Below are 18,798 nucleotides of genomic sequence, written 5' to 3' on the forward strand. Positions count from 1 at the left end.
CATCGGCGCTGCCACTTGGACCTGCGCCCGCCGCCTTATTGCCGCGCAAGCGTAACGCTGCAGTCAACCATCACAAAAAAGGCCAAATAAAGCCAACGTTGAAACCCTGCGCTTTTGCTCTGTCTATGTTCAGAAGAATGTCATTAACTATCCAACTTTTGACTTGGCTCACACAGACAGGAGACAGTCAACAATGGCTGCCACTAGCTGTTTGGCTAACAGGATGTTAGCGTGCAGAGGCTAACAGGACAAAACGCACTGAAAAGGAGGATATCCCCTTTTGTAGTCCTCTCATTCTCTTTGTTTGGCCCCCTTTTGTTGGCGCCAAATAAACATGCCTTCAGTGGGAAATAATGCCAAAAACATTTGCCTGTGCATGTGTACATGAGATTGTGTACATGTTGAACTACGGGTTTGTTTTGTTCAGTAGCCACGCTTCGATTGGATTTCAAAGTCTCTTTTGCCATTGAAATGAAAAGAAATTACATTAATCTGTTCTATCCTCGCCCTAAAAACAACAGAAAATGTTTTTAGAAAAGTAGCACTCCATCCATACTTCATAAAAGCACACAGAGTTGATAACTAAACAGGATGCAAAGAATTAATTTACACTTCAATAACATTTTTGATTCTTTCCAACTAGCTCAGTGAGATGTAGTAATATTAGCTATTATATTATATTTCTGCGAGTATTACACTTGACTCTTTTCACTACTTTGCGCTGCATGAGAACTTTGAAAGACTTTGTCACCACACTGTGGCCGATTCGTACAGTCAATGCTGAATCGTGCAGTACTTCCAAGTTATATCATTTATAAAATGCAAAAAAAGAAAAAGCATACTGGTTCAGTTTTATGTCTGAAGCTCAACAGAATAATTTAGAAATCTGATTTTGCCTGATTGTGTTTTAGGAAACGCTTTCATGTTATGCGGTTCCTGTGTAATGAGCCTTTGTGGCCACACGGAGACGCTGCTGTTCTTTTCAATGATGGGTACCAGTGGTTTGATCAGGAGAATAATTGCATCAAATAAAAAACGACTGGGATCTATTCTAGCAAACTAAAGAGGACAAAAATATATTTATTTTACCATGTGGTGGACATGAGTTGCACATGATTAGATATGGTATACCGACTGATTTGAATATAATCAAATAATGCCAGTTTACCATATTTGAACCATGTGTAACGTAGAAAAACAAAATCGTCTTAACTACAGTATCACTACCGACCACAAGGGGGCGTTAATGACACAACAGATGCCGCTCCTGTGTATCTGCATCCTCTCCATTCTTGTGTAACTGCAGACCTGACGAAAACCCGAGTACGTTTTAACCGTCTAAAGTAGACCATGCTTCAACTCGTTAGATCTGACACCATGGTGGGGGAAACGGGGTGACATATCCTGCGAGTGTCTGACCCGGAGGGCCTATCTTAGCTGCTATCCTGAGATGCGGGGGGGACAGCTGCAGCGCAGAGCTGCCAAAGAGAGCAGCTATCATTGGTCACCTCCAGTATAGCGTTCATATTAGCCACACTGCAAGGGAATCCAGGCCTATTCGATATAAATAAAAAGACTCCAAAGGCCAATCGGTGCCCCAAAGGAAAACTGTACATTTGTGTATCGTACAATTCAAGATGGGCCCCATCTGTATTTCATTCAATGGTTACATTGGAGACACATTTAAGTCAAGCTATGCTAGCTACTCATCCTCGATTAATCCCAAAAGCTTCACGATGACAACCTTGAATGTCTTCTTTCCCAGAGGAGCTGACTGGATGCCACAACAGGCTCAAAACAATCAACTAAGTGACTCTTCCCATATTGTAAACAGGGGATGTTAGAAGTAACAGTACAAGTGGACTTGACATATTCAAGACACGGGGTGGGGCACGTATGGGCCACGTATGATTCAAAGATTAGTTTCAGTTGAAAGATATAATCACTGCAGAAAAATGCGGAAAGAGTAAGAACTACGTAGTACTGAGTTTTGGAGATGGAGCATTAAACTGATTTTCTGTGGGGGCGTGGCTAAAACAGACGATTTTACGGTGACACACTTCTGCACCTGGCATGAACCCCGCTTCTACAATATATGAGCGGCCTAGACATCAGTGGTTAAATTATTCGGCACAACTACCAGTTAAATTCATAACTATTTAGAGGCTTAACCACGCTTTAAATAAGACTTTTTTTTTAATCATTCAAATTTAGCAGCATTGTTCCCAACAATTACATACTTTTGCTCGTCCTTATTTTATGTGACTAAATTGTGAGGCTAACTACTCCATTAATTGCCCCACAATGTCCCAATCACATATCCTAAATCTGCAAACCTTTGCCCACTCTTGATTTAAGCCATATTTGATAGTCATTTAATTCATTTTTTATTCAGTTATTTTATTGCTATTTGGGAGCACTGAGCACTCTTTCCTCGGTCTCCAAGAGGAGCTGGTGGAGCAGTAGAAGTAGTGGGGAACTATTTTTAGAGGGGCTATCAGCAGCCCAGCGGCATACTGCCGCTCTGAGCGACAGGACAAGTGTTGCGCTCGAGCCATCCCTCACTCATTTGGGGAAAGGCATTCCTCGGTGTAAGCGGACCTACCTCCCGTCGTATCCTTAGCCAGGGCGGTCGGGGCGGGGTGGACCCCAATGTGTGTGTGTTCAGGTATGAACCTCGTCCTCTGGGCTGGACTTTGAAAAACGTCAGAGCCTGCACAGCGTGGCAGGCAAAGCGTAGGTTGGAGTGTTTGAGGGGGGCCCTTACTGCGCACCATGGGGCCAATGCATTGAGGGCCCCCACCCAGGCAAGAAAAAAAAAACTAAAGACCAGGGGCTTTTCCAGGAAAAAGAAGAGAAGTTTAAAAAAAAAAGGTAAAAAAAGAAAGCATCAGAATGGTTGCAGAGGAAATTTTGATTACTCTGTCCGGTGGAGCGCCGTGGGGCTTCCGTCTGCAGGGTGGCGTGGAAAACCACAAACCTCTACAGGTGGCCAAGGTAAGATGGTGCACAATGTTGGTTTTTAAAAATGGATACTAATCAACCATTAAACTTCAAATTAAAAACGAGAACATTGGACACATTGCCTTTAAACCTCATCAATGGAACTCCTGGATGGAAAAGTCGGGGCAATATGACCTTGGTGTATTTTGCAATGACTTTGTCCACACTTAATAGGTAAGGTTGTGATTTATAATTCAGGTCATCCTCTTAGCAACTGTTAATGTGTTTTCATTGTATGAGGTGAACATGCCATTGGCACTATAATCACTCCGCTCAAGTTCAAGCTGTCCGGTTATTTGAGATTTATATGGAGACATGCACCAAAGCGCAAAAGTCAAGATTAAGATGCCGCGTAGTGTGATGATTCCCGGTCCAAGCACGCATTGCGGTCTTCTGCTTTCTCGAATTTGACATTTTTGGATGTTTATTAGTTTCAATTCGGCATTTATCTATATATCGGACTAAAATGAAATTAAAAGCGTTTGTTTTTGTTTTTGAAGCTACATCCGTCACATGAGCTGTATGATATCTATGAAGGCTTTTATGCTCACAAATGATTCAAGTGCTTTTTAGTGTTGACTGAGCAGGTTTCTATTTTTGCTCAAGGAGCGCTGGGCCATGAGGTTAGCCGGGGTGTGTGTTACAAAAAAAAAAACTGCACTTTGGACTTGCCAATCTTGCTACAGAACTGCTACTGATTTGTAGATCAATATCTGTGACATTTTGGGGGAAAATTTCAGGATGAACCTTAAATGCACGGCAACCTTTACAGGTGAACTTAGTTTGACCTCCCCTAAACTTTGCACAACTCTTTAGTCACTCTGCACAACTTGCTGTTTACTAACAAGAAGCTAGTTCAACGGCAAAATTCCCAACAAGAATGACTTTTTGGAATTTTTGGTGGACTGTACACCCTAAAATAAACCTTTCAACCCCTGGTGCTAACACCGGTTGACGACAACACTGCAACGGTGTTTCTGTTTACATCGCGGATGACCCCGGGTGGGCGTTAGAAACAGACAGAGCATCAGGGGACCAGGCAATTATGAGGAGGTGGTAAAGAACATCCTTGGAAATGTATTGATCGATTAACGACTCAAACAATACACTTCTACAAGCTACGTTTTATGTAGTTGTAAGGTTTACACCGAGTGACAGGGACGTCAAATCACCTACACGGCAAAGGACAGCTGGTCCTGTTCCTAAATTGGTGTGCTCCCTCACCCCTGAGAGCAAGGAAGGCATGGTCCCATCAGACGTCATTTACGCCAACAGGTGTAAGAGCTCTGACAGTTTGGAGTTTTGGGAGCGCTGTAGACACCGGTGCCTGTGCGCGTTTGTGTGTTTATTTATGAGTGAGCGTGTATTTCTGTATCAGTGGCCTGCTCCCGTGTATATGAGGTTGGGCATTTGTGGGCTTGCAAGGGTATCCAGAACTGTTGCGCTTTTTGACCGCGAGGTGACTGAATGAATCATTGATATTCTGCACCACAAGCAAGGCACTTTGGAAAAAAAAAAAGATTAGCTAAATGAGGATGTAGGATTGCCTTACGTGTCAACAAGAATAGCTGAGGATAAAACTAATTAAGCTGACTCAGGCGATTCTTTTTTTAAGTCTAATGGTACTGTCGGTTGAGTAGTTACTGTATACGGCAGCCAAAATGTATTTTGGATGCTGATTTATAAAAAAACCTTATGTCTAGCACATCAGGTTTTTGAGATATTTAAAATTTTCTGTTTTTACCTTTGACTTGTAAAATCCATATTACCACGCATTGGAATTAAAATCAATGAAATCTAAACTTGCTTGAAATGTAAAGGTCTGTTTGTAATGAGGCTTGCTGACATGGTTTGTACTGGACCCGAGACACTTTTGGATAGGCACACTGCCACGATCTTGACAGAGCTCGGGCACAAATAGCAAAGCTTCAAATGTTAAGTGTGTATGAGTGTCGCACTTGAGCGGCAACGTGTGGCCTATGTTCACAGCAAGGCAATGCTGTCAGGGAGTAAGCCTACCGCAGACACAAGACACAAACATTGCCGTAGTCAATGACATCCACCGACAATCGAGATCAACCAACCCACGTAATTTTAATCATTTAAAAGAATTTCATTAAAGCACCGCTAAAAAAAACTTTCAATTACCTATCGATGCCACAAGATGGCAGCAAAGCAATAAATGAAGTTCATCAACTCACTTCGACGGTTCCTTGGAACCAAGATGCCACAAACAGCGGTTTACTGTAATTTGCACTCAATTTACTCTAGACCTTGAGCACAAGAGGCCCGACTCGGACTGTTATGAGTGACTGCGTTTCTTCCTATCTGTGCCGATGTAGGTGCGCAGACGTAGCAAGGCGTGCAGAGCCGGATTGAAAGAGACGGACGAGTTGGTGACCATCAATGACCAGCCATGTGATGTGTTATCTCATGCCCAGGCTATGAGCCTGATCGATGCCTCCCCAATGATATTACACATCCGTGTTAAAAGGTGAGCACAAAAGGATTACGTTGGGAATGAACCAAGCAGGTGCCAAGTAGGAAAAAGCAAATCACATATGACTTGAATGATGTAAATGATGTGGTTCCAATAATTTAAGTCTAAACCTTCCGACTTGCAGAGTACCTGCTGGGTTTCAGTCCGTGGTGCTCATGACCCGTGCGCCTTCCCCTCGTATCGACAAGGAGTACCGTGCTTCCCTGTTGACACTGTCACCCAGTGACCTCCACCACGCGCCTGTCCGTGAGGTCCACCGTAGCCGATCTTCCCTAACTAGCGGCCTCACTTCGCCGCCTGGTAGTGAGGCCTACTACGGTGAGACTGATAGCGACGCAGATGTGGCGGGCTACGAGAGGCAACGACGTCAGAAACGACGCAGCCCTAATTCCAACAAACCGACGGGACGGACCTCTCCTGAGGGAGGGGAGACTTCGGAGATGAGCGGCTATGACAGCGCCCCAGATGCACAGGTTTATCTGTCAGAAGGACACGGGGGAGGTGGAAACGGAGGGCTGCCCGGGGTGGCGCGAAGGGAAGTGATTTACCAGCCCCCTGCTCCAGGATTGTGGTCTTCCTCCCAAACATCAACCGAGACATCTTCCATCATCTCGTCAGCAGACGACCAGGGGCCCCGGGATGGAGAGCAGGAGGAAGACTTCATCGAGATTGCTAATGTGCCGCTGGTATCCCCCGAGAGGGCAAAAGAGGCAATGATGCTGAGCTCTCGCAGCCAGCTAGTGCCCATGGTGGGCCCTGTGAATAACCCTGTTGACGAGGAACTTACAACCACCTACATGGAAAAGGCCAAGCAAGCCAGTAAGTAGAGCTGCCTAAAAACATTCTTACAGTTGACCTTGGTTGGAAGGTGCAAAAGTCAGACAAAACCAGGCCCGTGTTGTACCCTGTAAAGGGCATGTCTCAATTCTTCCAGTCACCTACACGGCAACTTTGCAGCGTTCCACTGGCTTGGACATACATTAACCAAGTCACACATTTCTCCTTCAATCCAGCTAATGTGAGAAGCTTAAGGCTTGCCTGGAATTTTTTCCAGAAGTGCTACTGTGGCAGATGAGCTGATTGATGGCTGCTAAGCTCTGCCATTCAGGTCGGGTTTGTATGATGACCTCAGAAAGAATTCAGAGAAACCTGACCTCTGCTGCTGCATATACAGTATTAACACAAAGTCTTGCGCTCAGTTTATATTTAGATGGGATTTTTATGCAACCCAAACCAATTGTGATTAACAGCTGTGGATTTTACATTCTACAGAACTTAACCGAGGAGATACGCCGCAGGACAAGCATGTAAAGGAAGCCAGAAGCAAATGTAGAACAATCGCATCCCTCCTGACGGACGCTCCTAACCCTCACTCCAAAGGGGTGCTGATGTTCAAGAAAAGGCGGCAGCGCTCCAAGAAGTATACCCTCACGAGCTTTGGTAGTGTGGATGAGGATCAGTCCCTGGACTCACAAGAAGAAGAAGAAGATGGTGTGTTGCCTGGCAGTGAGTCGGAATTTGAGGAAGAGGGCTTTTCAGCCGCTCCTGATCCAACCTGGGATAGTGACTACTTGGATATGCTAGAGAAAAGGGCAACTGCGGGTGTGGAGGGCCGAGGGGATGGGGAGGAGGATGCTCCAAGTCCGGGCTTGAATGCCACTACGGGGAAGGGTGCCCAGTTGTTTGAACAGCAGAGGAAAAGAGCTGCTGAGCATGCCAAGAAGGTGGAGGCATCACAGTCTCAGGTGGCCCAGCAGGCTATCAACGAGCAAGCCCACATGTTTTATCCAGACAGTCAAGGGAATGCAGCCTTACAACAAGATGTCTACCAAGCCCAAGCGACCTTTAACATGTCAAATGGAGATCTATCTCAGGCCACAGGTGGAACAGCTCGAATGGGTATGCAAGGTGGAGCCCGGCCAGCCATCGCCTCTGTGGATATGTTCATCGGCACGACGCCACCAGTTGAGACATCCGTTCCAGAAGCACCTGCCAGTAATGTTCTCAACAGAACTGCACGTCCTTTCACACCTGGCTTCATTACTTTGCGGGCCGCAACTGCTCCAGTAGCATTCAATCCATCTGTCACAAAGACACACCATCGACCTACCTCAGCAGCTGCCTTTCCACCGCAATTTTCCACTGTCCCAGGGCAGGCTATTAATTCTACATCAGTTATGTTACAGCTGTCACCTGGTCCTCAAGTCTCTTCTAAACCTTCTGTAACTCGCACAGCGGAGGCTTCTGTCATCCTAAGCCCTTCGGCCAGTTCCTCTTTTATAGAGACAGCACACACACCGCAACAGATGACTGCTGCTTATCCAGTTCAACATGTAAATGTGCATCGAATGCCTCCAACTCCACCACAGCCCACCTTTTCAGCTCCACCACAACCAATGGTTTCAGCTTTACCGCAGTTCAAAGTTTCAGCTCCTATTCCTCCCGTATCTCAAATTCCTGCTCCAATTCAACGAGTTGCACTGGGTCCACCAGTTTTGCCAGGAGCACCTTCATGCCCAACTCAAATTCCCATGACACCTGTAGCACCAGTGTCCATGGTCTCCCACCCAGAAGTGATGCCTCCAACCCCTGTTGCTGGTTTCGGAGGTCGTTCCGGAATTTTACTTGAGGCTCGACGCCGTAGTGGAAAACCTAAACCTATGTTCCATGTACCAGAAGTCAAGAAGAGTTCACCCAATCCTGAGCTGTTGTCCATGGTGCAGAATTTTGATGAGAGGGCGACACAACCTAAGCATATCCAACCATTCTCTGAAGATTTTTATGGCTATGCGCAGGAAGGAGGAAGTGAGACGGTCAGCAAAGGGAAGATGCCTCCTCCCCCAGTGGCACCAAAGCCTCGGGTTCTGCAGGAGGCCCCGCAGATCATTCAAGCGGGAGGAAAGGGGGCTCAGCTCTTTGCCCGCAGACAGAACCGCATGGGTATGTATGTAGTGGATGCGGCTCCACAGACCCATTACCAACAGGAAGTGTCCTTTCATGGCCCTACGCAACCCCTCAACTCCTCCTCCAACCCCTCCATTCCCTCTCAGTGGAAATACTCCTCCAACGTGCATGCCCCTCCACCCATTGGGTATAATCCACTCCTTGCCCCTTCTATCCCCACAGGGCCTCAGAAGAACACAGCCAAGACGGCTAGTAAGAGTAAAGGTGGCTCCCAGCGTGAGGGCATCCAAGCTCTGGATTTCATGAGAAGGCAGCCCTACCAGCTCAACTCTGCCATGTTCAGTGGAAGTGCTGCTAACCCTTCTCAGCACAATCAGAGACAAGGACATTATACTGCAATGGTGGGCAGCTCCTTGGTTTCACCGAAGCAGATACCCATAAAAACAGCTCGTACCTATGAGATCAAGAGATTCTCAACACCAACGCCTATGTCTGCTCCCACTTTGGTTCCCAAAGTCCTTGCACCTCGCTCAGCCACCAGCCTCGGAGAGCGCATAAATCACTCTGATGTGACCAGTCCACCTCCTGGTCTGGCTTTTTCAACCCCAGATGCCAACTTGGCACAAGCTCCATTCAGAGAGTCAGCTTCATTCTCCTCCCAAATCGGTGGATTGCCCGGCCTTCCAAAATTATCTGCCATGCCGCCTCCGAACCCTGTGCCCGGTGTAGCAACACATTATAGCCCAGTGTCTTACAACACTGGCCTCCAGGCAGCCAAGCAGTTCCAGAGTGCTCCAGAGCTTAGTTTTCTGTCTTCATTGCCCCCGCTCAAGTCCACCCCAATTCAGGCACCCAAACCGCGTTTTGTTGCTACCAAGGGGGGTGTTCAGCCTCATGTGTGGCGACCCGGGGCAATATAAACAACTGGAAACTCGCCACTACCGCACTGAATCCAAGTGTGCCGGTCACTCATTCGTCCTTGTAATTGTCTTTGCTGCTAGTGCTGGTTTGCTTGTTTTCCCAAAGAATCAGGCAAGCATCACATGAATAGATTTCCGGTTGCTTGGTGTAAAGCAGGGGTCCCCAAACTTTTTCCTGTGAGGGCCACATAACCTTTCCCTTCTCTGATGGCGGGCCGGTGGCAGTTTGTAACAGAAAAAGTGTGACGATCGTAGGGGAGCTTAAAAAAATTATTGTTTTCCAGAAAGCCACACATAACCAAATAACGGTTATTTAATAACCCTTTCCAGGTTCTTTACAGAAAAAAAGTCAGGAAACAAATAATAACACTATTAATGAAATAAATAATAACTAAACCCTCTCTGAGTTCTTCACAGAAAAAACAGGAAATAAATAACTAAATAACTCTCTCTGGGTTCTTCATAGAAAAAAAACCATGGAACATTAACTTTCTGTTGTGCCATGCACAATCTTAACAGATAAAAGTTCAGCTCAGTTGTCAGAGCAGAACCTCTCTGACACATATGAGCAGTCTCTTAAAGTTCTTGTGTTCCTTCCTTATAATCCTTTTGTAGGTTCCAGTAGGCTTGTAGATACTGCTGTCTTTTTTGTTAAAGTTTGATAGTGCGTCATAGTCTGGAGTAAAATTTGTTGTGGCAATTCTTAGGCGAGATCCGAGGTGTTGGTCCGTTTACCTCGATCTGTGACGGGTAGATGTTGACGTTCATGTGGCTGAACGTCACGTCGCGTACGTCGAGCCAAATTGGCAACTCTTTTAAACGCTCGGCACTGTTCACCCTGCTTTACTTGGGCGACATTTTAACGGAAGGATTCCAGGGGAAGGTTTGTGGGTGGCTTTAGCGCAAAACTGCATCTGAAAGCTCAGCGCGCAAATTACAAGAATGCTGTCGTCACAGCCCACGCTCTAAATTCGGGACTGATACAAATAGAGCGCGAGTGCGCCATGTCCGTACACGCACTTGTGAGTGTGCACCGAGCTTTCTGACACGGCTTCCGGTAGTAAATGCGCAGGCGAGCGCTTCCCCATCTACTGGGGAAACGCAGTCATTGCAGGCAAAATGAGCAAAAAAAAAAAAAAAAAGGTTTAATAATACAATTTATTCAGGGTTGGCGGGCCGGATTAAACGGTCCCGCGGGCCGTATCCGGCCCGCGGGCCGTAGTTTGGTGACCCCTGGTGTAAAGGGATGTCGCCCCGCATAAACAAGCAACTCTAAACATTATAATATATTAAGCTCAAGCTTCTAGACAGAAACATGTTCATCACTTTAATGTTGCTGCTTACGTCTTTAGATTAGTTACCATACTAACACACTGTATACTGCAAAGCAAACCATAATTTCAAATGTATACAATAACATTAAATGTCAATTAATATTTGTAAAACCACAATGGTTGATTACTCTTTTGGCACTCCAGCATGTGCACTTATGTACTTCACATCACATTATATTAGTCGTGTTAAGCTTCCTAATACAACAATGACACAGCTGCTAAGTGTGGTCTTGACAGATGTGTTAGTCATATCTTTTATTTTATTAAATACATAACAGAGATGAACAAGTGTGTGTTTTATTGATTCTATATGAAGTTGTGCAAGGGAAAGATGATTTATAGTGAGTATTAATAAAAGCGTTTGATGATATGAGAGAGGCTGTGGAGAGGTGGAAATGATCGGTAGGATAATAATAGGACAGACGTGAATGTGGTCAATGGTCAAAAATACACATGAATGATTTGATCGTATTTTTGTTTGTACGTAAGATTCAAAGTTGTTTAAGTCGTGAACACCCACAGCATGAAGATGTTAACAGAGGAGGTTGTCAAGATGACAAAAAGTCAATGCACTGACATGTTTTTTTTGTTTTTGTTTTTTTACTGCAATAAGAAAAAAAAAAGAGATGAGAGATTAGAGGTTCTAATTTGTTTTCTACTGTACGGATGATCTCAAGGGTGCAAAATCACATTTGTGGATATTATGGTGTAACGTATGACAATTACAAATGTGTCAGGATGTTAACAATGAGTGAAGATGTTTATATTTACAATAAAATGAGACATTTTTAGATGAATAAAATGACATCTGAAACGCACCACTTGTCTGACGTGTCTGGTTTTATACTGCCCCCAATTGTTCATTATAGAGATAGCCCAATGATTTTTTTTCAGGGTCAGTACAAAAAGGACTTTACTTGGAATTTGCAACATGTTCAAGTTTTTTTTTTTGTTTTATCTTAAGCAAGACATCTTTATTTTCAATTGCTAACAAAAGGTAAGGGGGAAAAAAAAGAGTTCCCTGGATAAGCAGCATGTTTTAGAAAGTTAAATGAAAATGTCAACATATAAATAACTCCATAAAGGTTTTAACAGAAAATACAAGTTTCCAAAGTTCCATTTCACTTTAAGTTGAAAAGATGACAAAAAGTGCAGTGGGCTCTCAGGTTTAGCATAATCTAGTCTTAGAATGTTAAGTGAAATTAAATGAATAAATCCTTAAGGGTTTGTTCTTCTCGAATTTTCTTTTTTGTGAAAAAAAGAATAACAGTGATTCTCAATTCCCCCCCCCCCCCCCCCCTTTTATAGGGGGATGCTAAAATAAATGTTTGGTTATTTTTTTGTTACTTTGTGGCACTGTAGTATGGGAGTGTGTAGTGTGGGGCACATACAGATGGATATTTGAATGTTTTGCCAAAACAGTATAAATAATCAGACAATTTACTTTATCTTAAATGTCCTACCTCTTGTCTCTTACGTACCTTTAATACGTAGAAAATGATTGCTTTCCCAATGTCAAGTGTGCATTTTCACTTGTGGCTCATCATCTCTGGTGCCACAGATGAGGAGTGTGCTTGTCTTTTTAGCATTTCTCCTTTCCGAGTCTAAAAAAAAAAAATGATTGAAAAAGAATTCAATAAGAATAGGTAACGTGAGCAATGCGGAACGGCAAGAAACATCTTGAAAGAGTTCTTCAACATGCCCACAACTCACGAATATTTGCGTGCACTTAATTTGAGGTACCGAAGCGGAACCTCTCCACTGCAAACCAAGCATGTAACAACAAAAAATTTCTAGCATTTGTCTGAAAATAAGTCTCTAATAATAGGCATGTTAACCACTAGAGGGCACTGCCACCATACAATATAAGTATCTCAGTCTTGAGCTTGCGTGTCAAATAAAAAACTTTAAAAAAATCATCCGAATGATCGCTCGTATCTTAAAATATTTTATGTCCACTCGCATCTCAAGTCTTAAATAAAATAAACAAATACATGTTCATGGAATTAATAAATGATTCATTTATTGGATTAAAAAATGTAGTTAATAAATGTGAGTTATAATTTCAGCGAGCGGGAAGACAGATGAATGCAAGTGCTCGATAATATAAAAAAAAAAATTGAAAGAACAGGCAATAGTTTGCATTAATATTGTCCTGTAAAAGTATAGTGAGAGTGACTTTGTCAAAGCCGTGGAGTCACTTCAACAAACACATGCTTAACCTCACACCTTCACTGTGAGCATATGTGCATTTCCACTCGCCTTCACGTTCCTCTCACACTGCGTGCAGCCTAAACACACACACTTGTGGTCTCTTGGGGTTATCTTGTAACTGATGTGGCTTCCCTGCGTTCCTGCTGCTAAATATAAGCTCTGCAACCATCTGGGAGAATCATTTTGTTCCCTTAATATCCCCCATCAGCACTTTAAGCTGGCTAAAGGACTGACCCCCCAGATACCACCCGCCCTTCCATGCCTTAGCAGCTCCTGCATCCCTATTCATACTGCTCAAAATCCACCTCCGCCACCCACCCGTAGCCCCCAGCCTGGAAAAAGACTACCTGCCATTTGAGTGTAGGGTGGGTGTCGTGCTGACCCCCGAACTGGGATTCAAGTAGTCGTACGCTTTTGGGGGATCCGTCAACTCCGGATTTTGGGTCTCTTACTTGTCTACCTGCCACAGGATTATAAAAAAAAAATACAGGTGAGTTTTCGCGACATGACAGCTTTGATTCAAATGTACAAAAGTACTAGCGATAAACAAATACAACATGTTTCTTTCTGGAGGGGCCTTTCCAGAGGAGCACGGAAATCTTAACAAAGATTCATTTTCTGCAATACCGCAATTGTTTGAATGAAAATCCTTTTAAAATGATTTTAAAAAGATTCATTTGATGCCACTTGGACTATCCGCTTGCATCTTCAAATGACCAAAGGAATGGGCTGGTGTGCTGACCCTCCCACTCCTGGCGCTGCATGCATGTAATATGCCGTCACCAAACCCAGAAAAAAGGGGGTGTTAAACCTGAGAGCCCGCTCCTAAACATCTTGAGGATTTCAAAACTGCGCCTGACAATTTCTTGCTACACTGATTACATTTGTATTCCATAAGAGATTGAAAATAAGGATTACATTGCCGGTGTGTTTTTGTGCATTGATGGATTGTATCAGACCCGTTGATGGTCAAATGACGCATTTACTTCTCTCTCTGTCTTGGCTAAGGATGGAAATATTAAAAATAGCCCTGTGGGTTGTGTTACAGTCACTCAATGTGATGTTTTTCCTTTTAACAAGAGAAGGGTGCTTAACATGTTTGTGAACTGCATGTGCTTATAATATGGCCGTCTCGCAAGAAAGAAAAAAAAAATACAATAAATGACCATTTCAATTAGGAATATGCAATTTCACACTCATGCAAAACTAGGTCGACGAGTGCAAAATAAAACTAATATATTTTGATTACAGCCGTAGCATTGCTGTATAACAAACAGAAGTTAGAAAAGAATACACAAAATGATTCCTTCAAGAACCTAAGCAGTGATTTTATTGCCTTAAACGTGTATTTTAAACAACTATAAGCCACTGTAACATCAACACTTAAATATAGTGAATAAAAAATACAACTTCATTAAATGCAATTGTTTTGTACCTAAAATTTAAAAACAACGATCGAATGTACTGTACTAAATAAAATCAACTGTAGCATAATGAACGAGTTGGACATTGAATTCCGTGATTCTTTGATTACCATTAGAGGGAGCCCAAGAAGTTTGACAAGCGCCGTCAGAGTTTGAACTGGGTTTGACTTTTTTTTCGAAAGACTTTCATCACAACATTTTTTGACAATTCGGGGCAGGAAGTGTTGTTGGATCTTACAATCTAAGACTGACTAAGTTTGACTTAGCAATATGAAATTCAGTAGGCGTGTCTGTTTTGAGTAGACTCACGATAAAGTCTCAAGAAACCATGACTGAAAAGATTTATGGAGTCTACTGTTTTGGTTTGAATCCAACCATGATGGTATGAATCTGTAAATCTATTCGGTCATTATAAGAAGACCTTCAAAATTTTCGCCCCGATGGGTCCCAAATTTAAACGATACTATCGATGGCCATGCTCAATAATAAACTTAAGCTTTCATGATTGCATGCAGTAAGGCACCTTAACACCAAAAAAACGCAAAACTCGAGTCGGCGGGGTCGGAGCCAGAGGATGATCCGAACATTAAGCCATTCATTGGTTCCCCTTCTGACCTACCTAATAAATATTCTTCTCTATTCTCTCTCCCAACAGCCATGCCTGCAAGAACACCAACCCCAATAAGCAAGAGGAAAAAGACTACAAAAGTCGTCATTGACATCGCAAATATCTCTCAAGACGGTAAGTGATCGTTTGGAGAATCATCAACCAAACTTGACAAAGACGAGTTGGTGATTTAATGCCATGAATGATCCAGACTACGAGCCGATGATAAAGATATCCGAGTTTGATTTGGGAAGAAAGATTGGAACGCCAAAGGACATCATGCTGGAAGAGTTGGGACTGCTCAAGAACAAAGGCTCCAAGATGTTCAAGATGAGGCAGCAGCGGGTGGACAAGTTCATCTACGAGAACAACCCCGACATGTTCTGTGGCGACTCCCAGGTAGCCTGCAGCAACATAGTGCAACGCTGGCGGGCTTCATCAGCAAATAACATTTGTCTTCCCTTTAGGACGAGTTGCCAAAGTATGACCCAACAACGGGCGCTCCGATAGGCAGCAATACGATACATCTGGGTGGGTATCTCCTCAGCAAGGATGCGAGTCGACTGCATTATGGAGGGATGGTGTTTGGGGGAGGGGTCCCCATTCCTCCACCAAAACCTGGAAGCAAGGGAGGAGAAGCTGGAGGAGCAGGGGGAGTCGGAGGAGGAGTTGGAGGAAGTGCGGCGGGACAAGGCGAAGGTCAGCATGGGAAGGATGGACATGGAGGATCGGGTGAGGGCTCCACACAGAAAGGTTGGTATGAAGGATTGTCGAAATCACAGAGTAAATGACGGTGTCTCGTTGTCCAGTCAATGACTTCCCTGTTGGTAGGTAGCGGAAAAGACGACCCATCTAAGATGCATGCGAAGACTTACCTGTCACCATGGGAAAAGGCCATGAAGGGCGACGAAGCTTTGCTCGCCACCCTAAAAGGATCCATGCCCGGTCCTATTCATCATATTGAACTGCGCAAGTATAAATCTTTCAACAGGTATTCATCAGAGTATATTTAAAAAAAATATTTAAAAAAAACATTTGGCAGTTGTGATGTTTGTCTAAAATAATTTACTGGTATATTTAATATGCTGTAGAAAATTGTGCTTTGCTACTTTAAGGAGTACCTCAGGTTTCTATCCTTGGACCACACCTGTTTTTATTTTTTTACATGACTGATCCTACGTGAGTTTTTTTTTTAGTTTTTTTAACTTTAGCTTTTTTCACAGCGCTTTCAAAAAATGTAGACATTTATACAAGAACCCCTATTTGGCGCAATTTTCAAACAGCTGGCATCCAGCAATCAGACAGATGCTAAAACGGTAGAATTAGAGTAAGATGTTGACAGCTTTTACAGGCACATTAGCTTATCCTTTTCTGTAAAAACAAAAAAAATGACAATCGTCTCACATTCCCAGGACTGCCATGCCCTATGGTGGATTTGAAAAGGCCCTGCAGTTTATGAAATTCCAAATGCCTGACACCGAGAAGACCAAAGTGGTAGCTGAGCCCACGGTGGTGTACGGATCCGAGATCAACCTGCGACCTTGCTTCAATCGCACACCCATCGGCTGGGTGTGCAGCGGTGAGCCCGACAGCATCCACATGGAGCTGGATGGCGTGCCCTACGAAGGCGAGACCGAGGAGCTCTGAAGAACCTGTTACTGACACCCTCTGAGAGCGCGCGCACACTTACGCCTAACAATTACATGCTGGCATGCACCCTCACGCTAGATGAGCTTACACCTGTTTCTTTATATGATGCCTCACATTTGGTATTGTCGATGCCCGCTAAGGCAAAACAACAAATGGTTTCGAGAGAATAAAAAATGGCGACGTGTTTGACAACATTTAAAGGGTCTGCATGCCAACGGATGTTCCAACTGTTGTAAAAACCGAGCACCTCTTTGTGTTTAAGTTCCTATGACCTCATCATCAGCTTGTCAAAGTGAAGTTGCAGTCGTTGATCTGAAATAAACCCATTTTTAAAAGTGCAGCCCTTGTCTTCATTCTATAACTCTTTAGGAGGTGAAAAGAGCTCACAAAGAACAAGTATTGTGTAAATATAGACCCCCAAATGGCTTATAACCGCAGCATCCCTAAAAGAATAAATGTTTTTGGTCACACAAGTCATGGTACACGATTGGCGTTTGTGTAAATTACATTTTAGTCATTGAGCACTGACTAAAAAATAAACATATAAATTAGGTTATCGACCTTCAGCTGCTACATACTCTACATACTCAAGTTACTAGAGTATTATTTAGTCTATATCGCAAAAACAGAAACTAATACAAGTACTCACCCTACACTTTCAAGCGATGAGTCATCCCGGCCTGAAGGGGGCGGCCATCTTGACGAAGAGCAAGCATGAAGCACAATAGAAGGAGAGAAGAAGGCGGAAGTAAGTCTGTGTGATTTGTACCACTTTTATGAGCTCTAACTTTGAATTTCAACCAAATATTCGCTGTCGGATAGCGTGGACTGACGTAAGAATAACAAAAATGGACCGCAACTCGGCATTTTTAGGTAACATACCAAACGTGACATTAATTTAGCCACCGCAGAGATGGTCCAGTTATGGAAGTTAACTATAATGGAACAGCTCGGGGAGAAAAACCTCACTTTTTCACAAACATGTCCACTTTTACCAGCTTTTATTTTTAAAATGCACTCACCGCCGTGTATATTAGCAGTTTGTCCACTCGAGACCCAGCGAGTTAGCCGCGAAAGTGACTGCCGTAAAACGTTTGGCGTTACCTAGCAACCGACAACTTCATCGCCACTGCAGTCAACGAGGTCACAATTAAAAACAATTAGCACGACTTAGTTAAGGTTTTGGTATTATTTTACCTAAATAGAACGACGTGCAGCCCTTATACTTGTTTAAATTAATTCACTTTGTCCAGTGGAGCCGCAGAGCGTTAGCCTCGAAAGTGACTGCCGTAAAACGTTTGGCGTTACCTAGCAACCGACAACTTCGTCGCCACTGCAGTCAACGAGGTCACAATTAAAAACAATTAGCACGACTTAGTTAAGGTTTGGGTATTATTTTACCGAAATGAAACGACGTGAAGCCCTTATACTCGTTCAAATTGATTCATCAATTGACTTTGAAAAGTATTTACGGTGGAATGAGTCCTTGTTTGTGCCAAGGAAAATATATTTACGGTGGAATGAATCCTTGTTTGTGCCAAGGAAAATATATAAATATAAGAAACAGCTCTGAGGATGCAACTAAACCTGTGGTGTAAAATTGATTGTATTTTCATAATCATATCGCAGGCCCACTATAGCGCAGCCACTTGGACCAGATGACATCCATCCAGTCGGTGAGACTGCCACAGACGGAGCTCGTTGTCTACTGGCTCTTGTCCTTTGGCTCCCACTTGTACTCTTTCTATCAACTTCACAGGTTCTCAAAAGGTAGGAGAAAAATAAATTGCTTTTTCACTTGTTAGAAAAGCTTGGAAAAGACAGTGTTTCTGGCTCTTGTGTTTCAGAGCATGAAGCAGGATTGGATAGAGAATTTCAACTGGAAAGAGGCCTCTTTAAGGGCTTCAAAAGGGTATGGTTTGAAAATTCTTATTGCATAAAAACATTAAAGTCTGTGCATCACTATTAAAATACCTGGGTTTTGTGATGTTTTTTTATTTCTTGTGTTTTGGTCAGGATGTGTCAGACTTTGAGTGGACCTTTTGGACCGAGTGGGCTAAGAAGTCCTTGCTTTGGACTCTGATCGGACATGCTGTCATATCTCGATTGTGCATCGTCTTTTACCCACAGGTTGGAATCAACCCACATCACACAAAAAAGTGATTAAAGAGTGAATTGTAGGTGGCTTTTTAATAGTTTATATGCAAATAATATGCAAAGTGACACCCACCAAGTGTGAAAT

The 18,798-nt window shown here is 43.5% G+C and overlaps 3 protein-coding genes and 1 long non-coding RNA gene across 7 annotated transcripts in view; 3 read left to right on the forward strand and 1 right to left on the reverse strand.

Moving 5' to 3' along the window:
• The window catches only part of LOC133158538 (uncharacterized), a 52,511-nt gene extending 40,244 nt beyond the window's left edge, over positions 1–12,267 (reverse strand). The window contains exon 1 of the long non-coding RNA XR_009715233.1: positions 12,143–12,267. This is a non-coding gene — a long non-coding RNA (uncharacterized LOC133158538). The remainder of the gene's footprint in view (positions 1–12,142) is intronic.
• Positions 2,599–11,479, forward strand: synpo2la (synaptopodin 2-like a). The gene is made up of 4 exons (XM_061285161.1): positions 2,599–2,997; positions 5,346–5,497; positions 5,628–6,322; positions 6,776–11,479. The coding sequence occupies exons 1-4, from the start codon at positions 2,896–2,898 to the stop codon at positions 9,325–9,327; spliced, it is 3,501 nt and encodes a 1,166-aa protein (XP_061141145.1). The 5' UTR covers positions 2,599–2,895; the 3' UTR covers positions 9,328–11,479.
• An 846-nt stretch (positions 12,268–13,113) lies between the features above and the next one.
• Positions 13,114–16,894, forward strand: LOC133158446 (myozenin-1-like). The gene is made up of 6 exons (XM_061285661.1): positions 13,114–13,365; positions 14,955–15,041; positions 15,118–15,305; positions 15,374–15,659; positions 15,738–15,897; positions 16,319–16,894. Exons 2-6 carry the CDS (start codon positions 14,957–14,959, stop codon positions 16,551–16,553), a joined length of 954 nt encoding a protein of 317 aa, XP_061141645.1. The 5' UTR covers positions 13,114–13,365; positions 14,955–14,956; the 3' UTR covers positions 16,554–16,894.
• A 350-nt stretch (positions 16,895–17,244) lies between these two features.
• The window catches only part of hhat (hedgehog acyltransferase), a 29,908-nt gene continuing 28,354 nt past the window's right edge, over positions 17,245–18,798 (forward strand). For 3 of the 4 annotated variants that reach the window (XR_009715209.1, XR_009715210.1, XM_061285615.1), the window contains exons 1-4: positions 17,245–17,304; positions 18,186–18,326; positions 18,404–18,468; positions 18,573–18,686. Coding sequence is in view for 2 of the 4 variants with exons in the window: in XM_061285615.1 (XP_061141599.1) it covers positions 18,215–18,326; positions 18,404–18,468; positions 18,573–18,686 (291 nt within the window). In the remaining 2 variants the exon portion in view is untranslated. Of the gene's footprint in view, positions 17,430–18,185; positions 18,327–18,403; positions 18,469–18,572; positions 18,687–18,798 lie in introns of all 4 variants that reach the window. The other variant, XM_061285616.1, reaches the window with a different exon arrangement.

The sequence above is a fragment of the Syngnathus typhle genome, linkage group LG8 (assembly GCF_033458585.1).
Source record: "Syngnathus typhle isolate RoL2023-S1 ecotype Sweden linkage group LG8, RoL_Styp_1.0, whole genome shotgun sequence".
NCBI lineage: Eukaryota > Metazoa > Chordata > Actinopteri > Syngnathiformes > Syngnathidae > Syngnathus > Syngnathus typhle.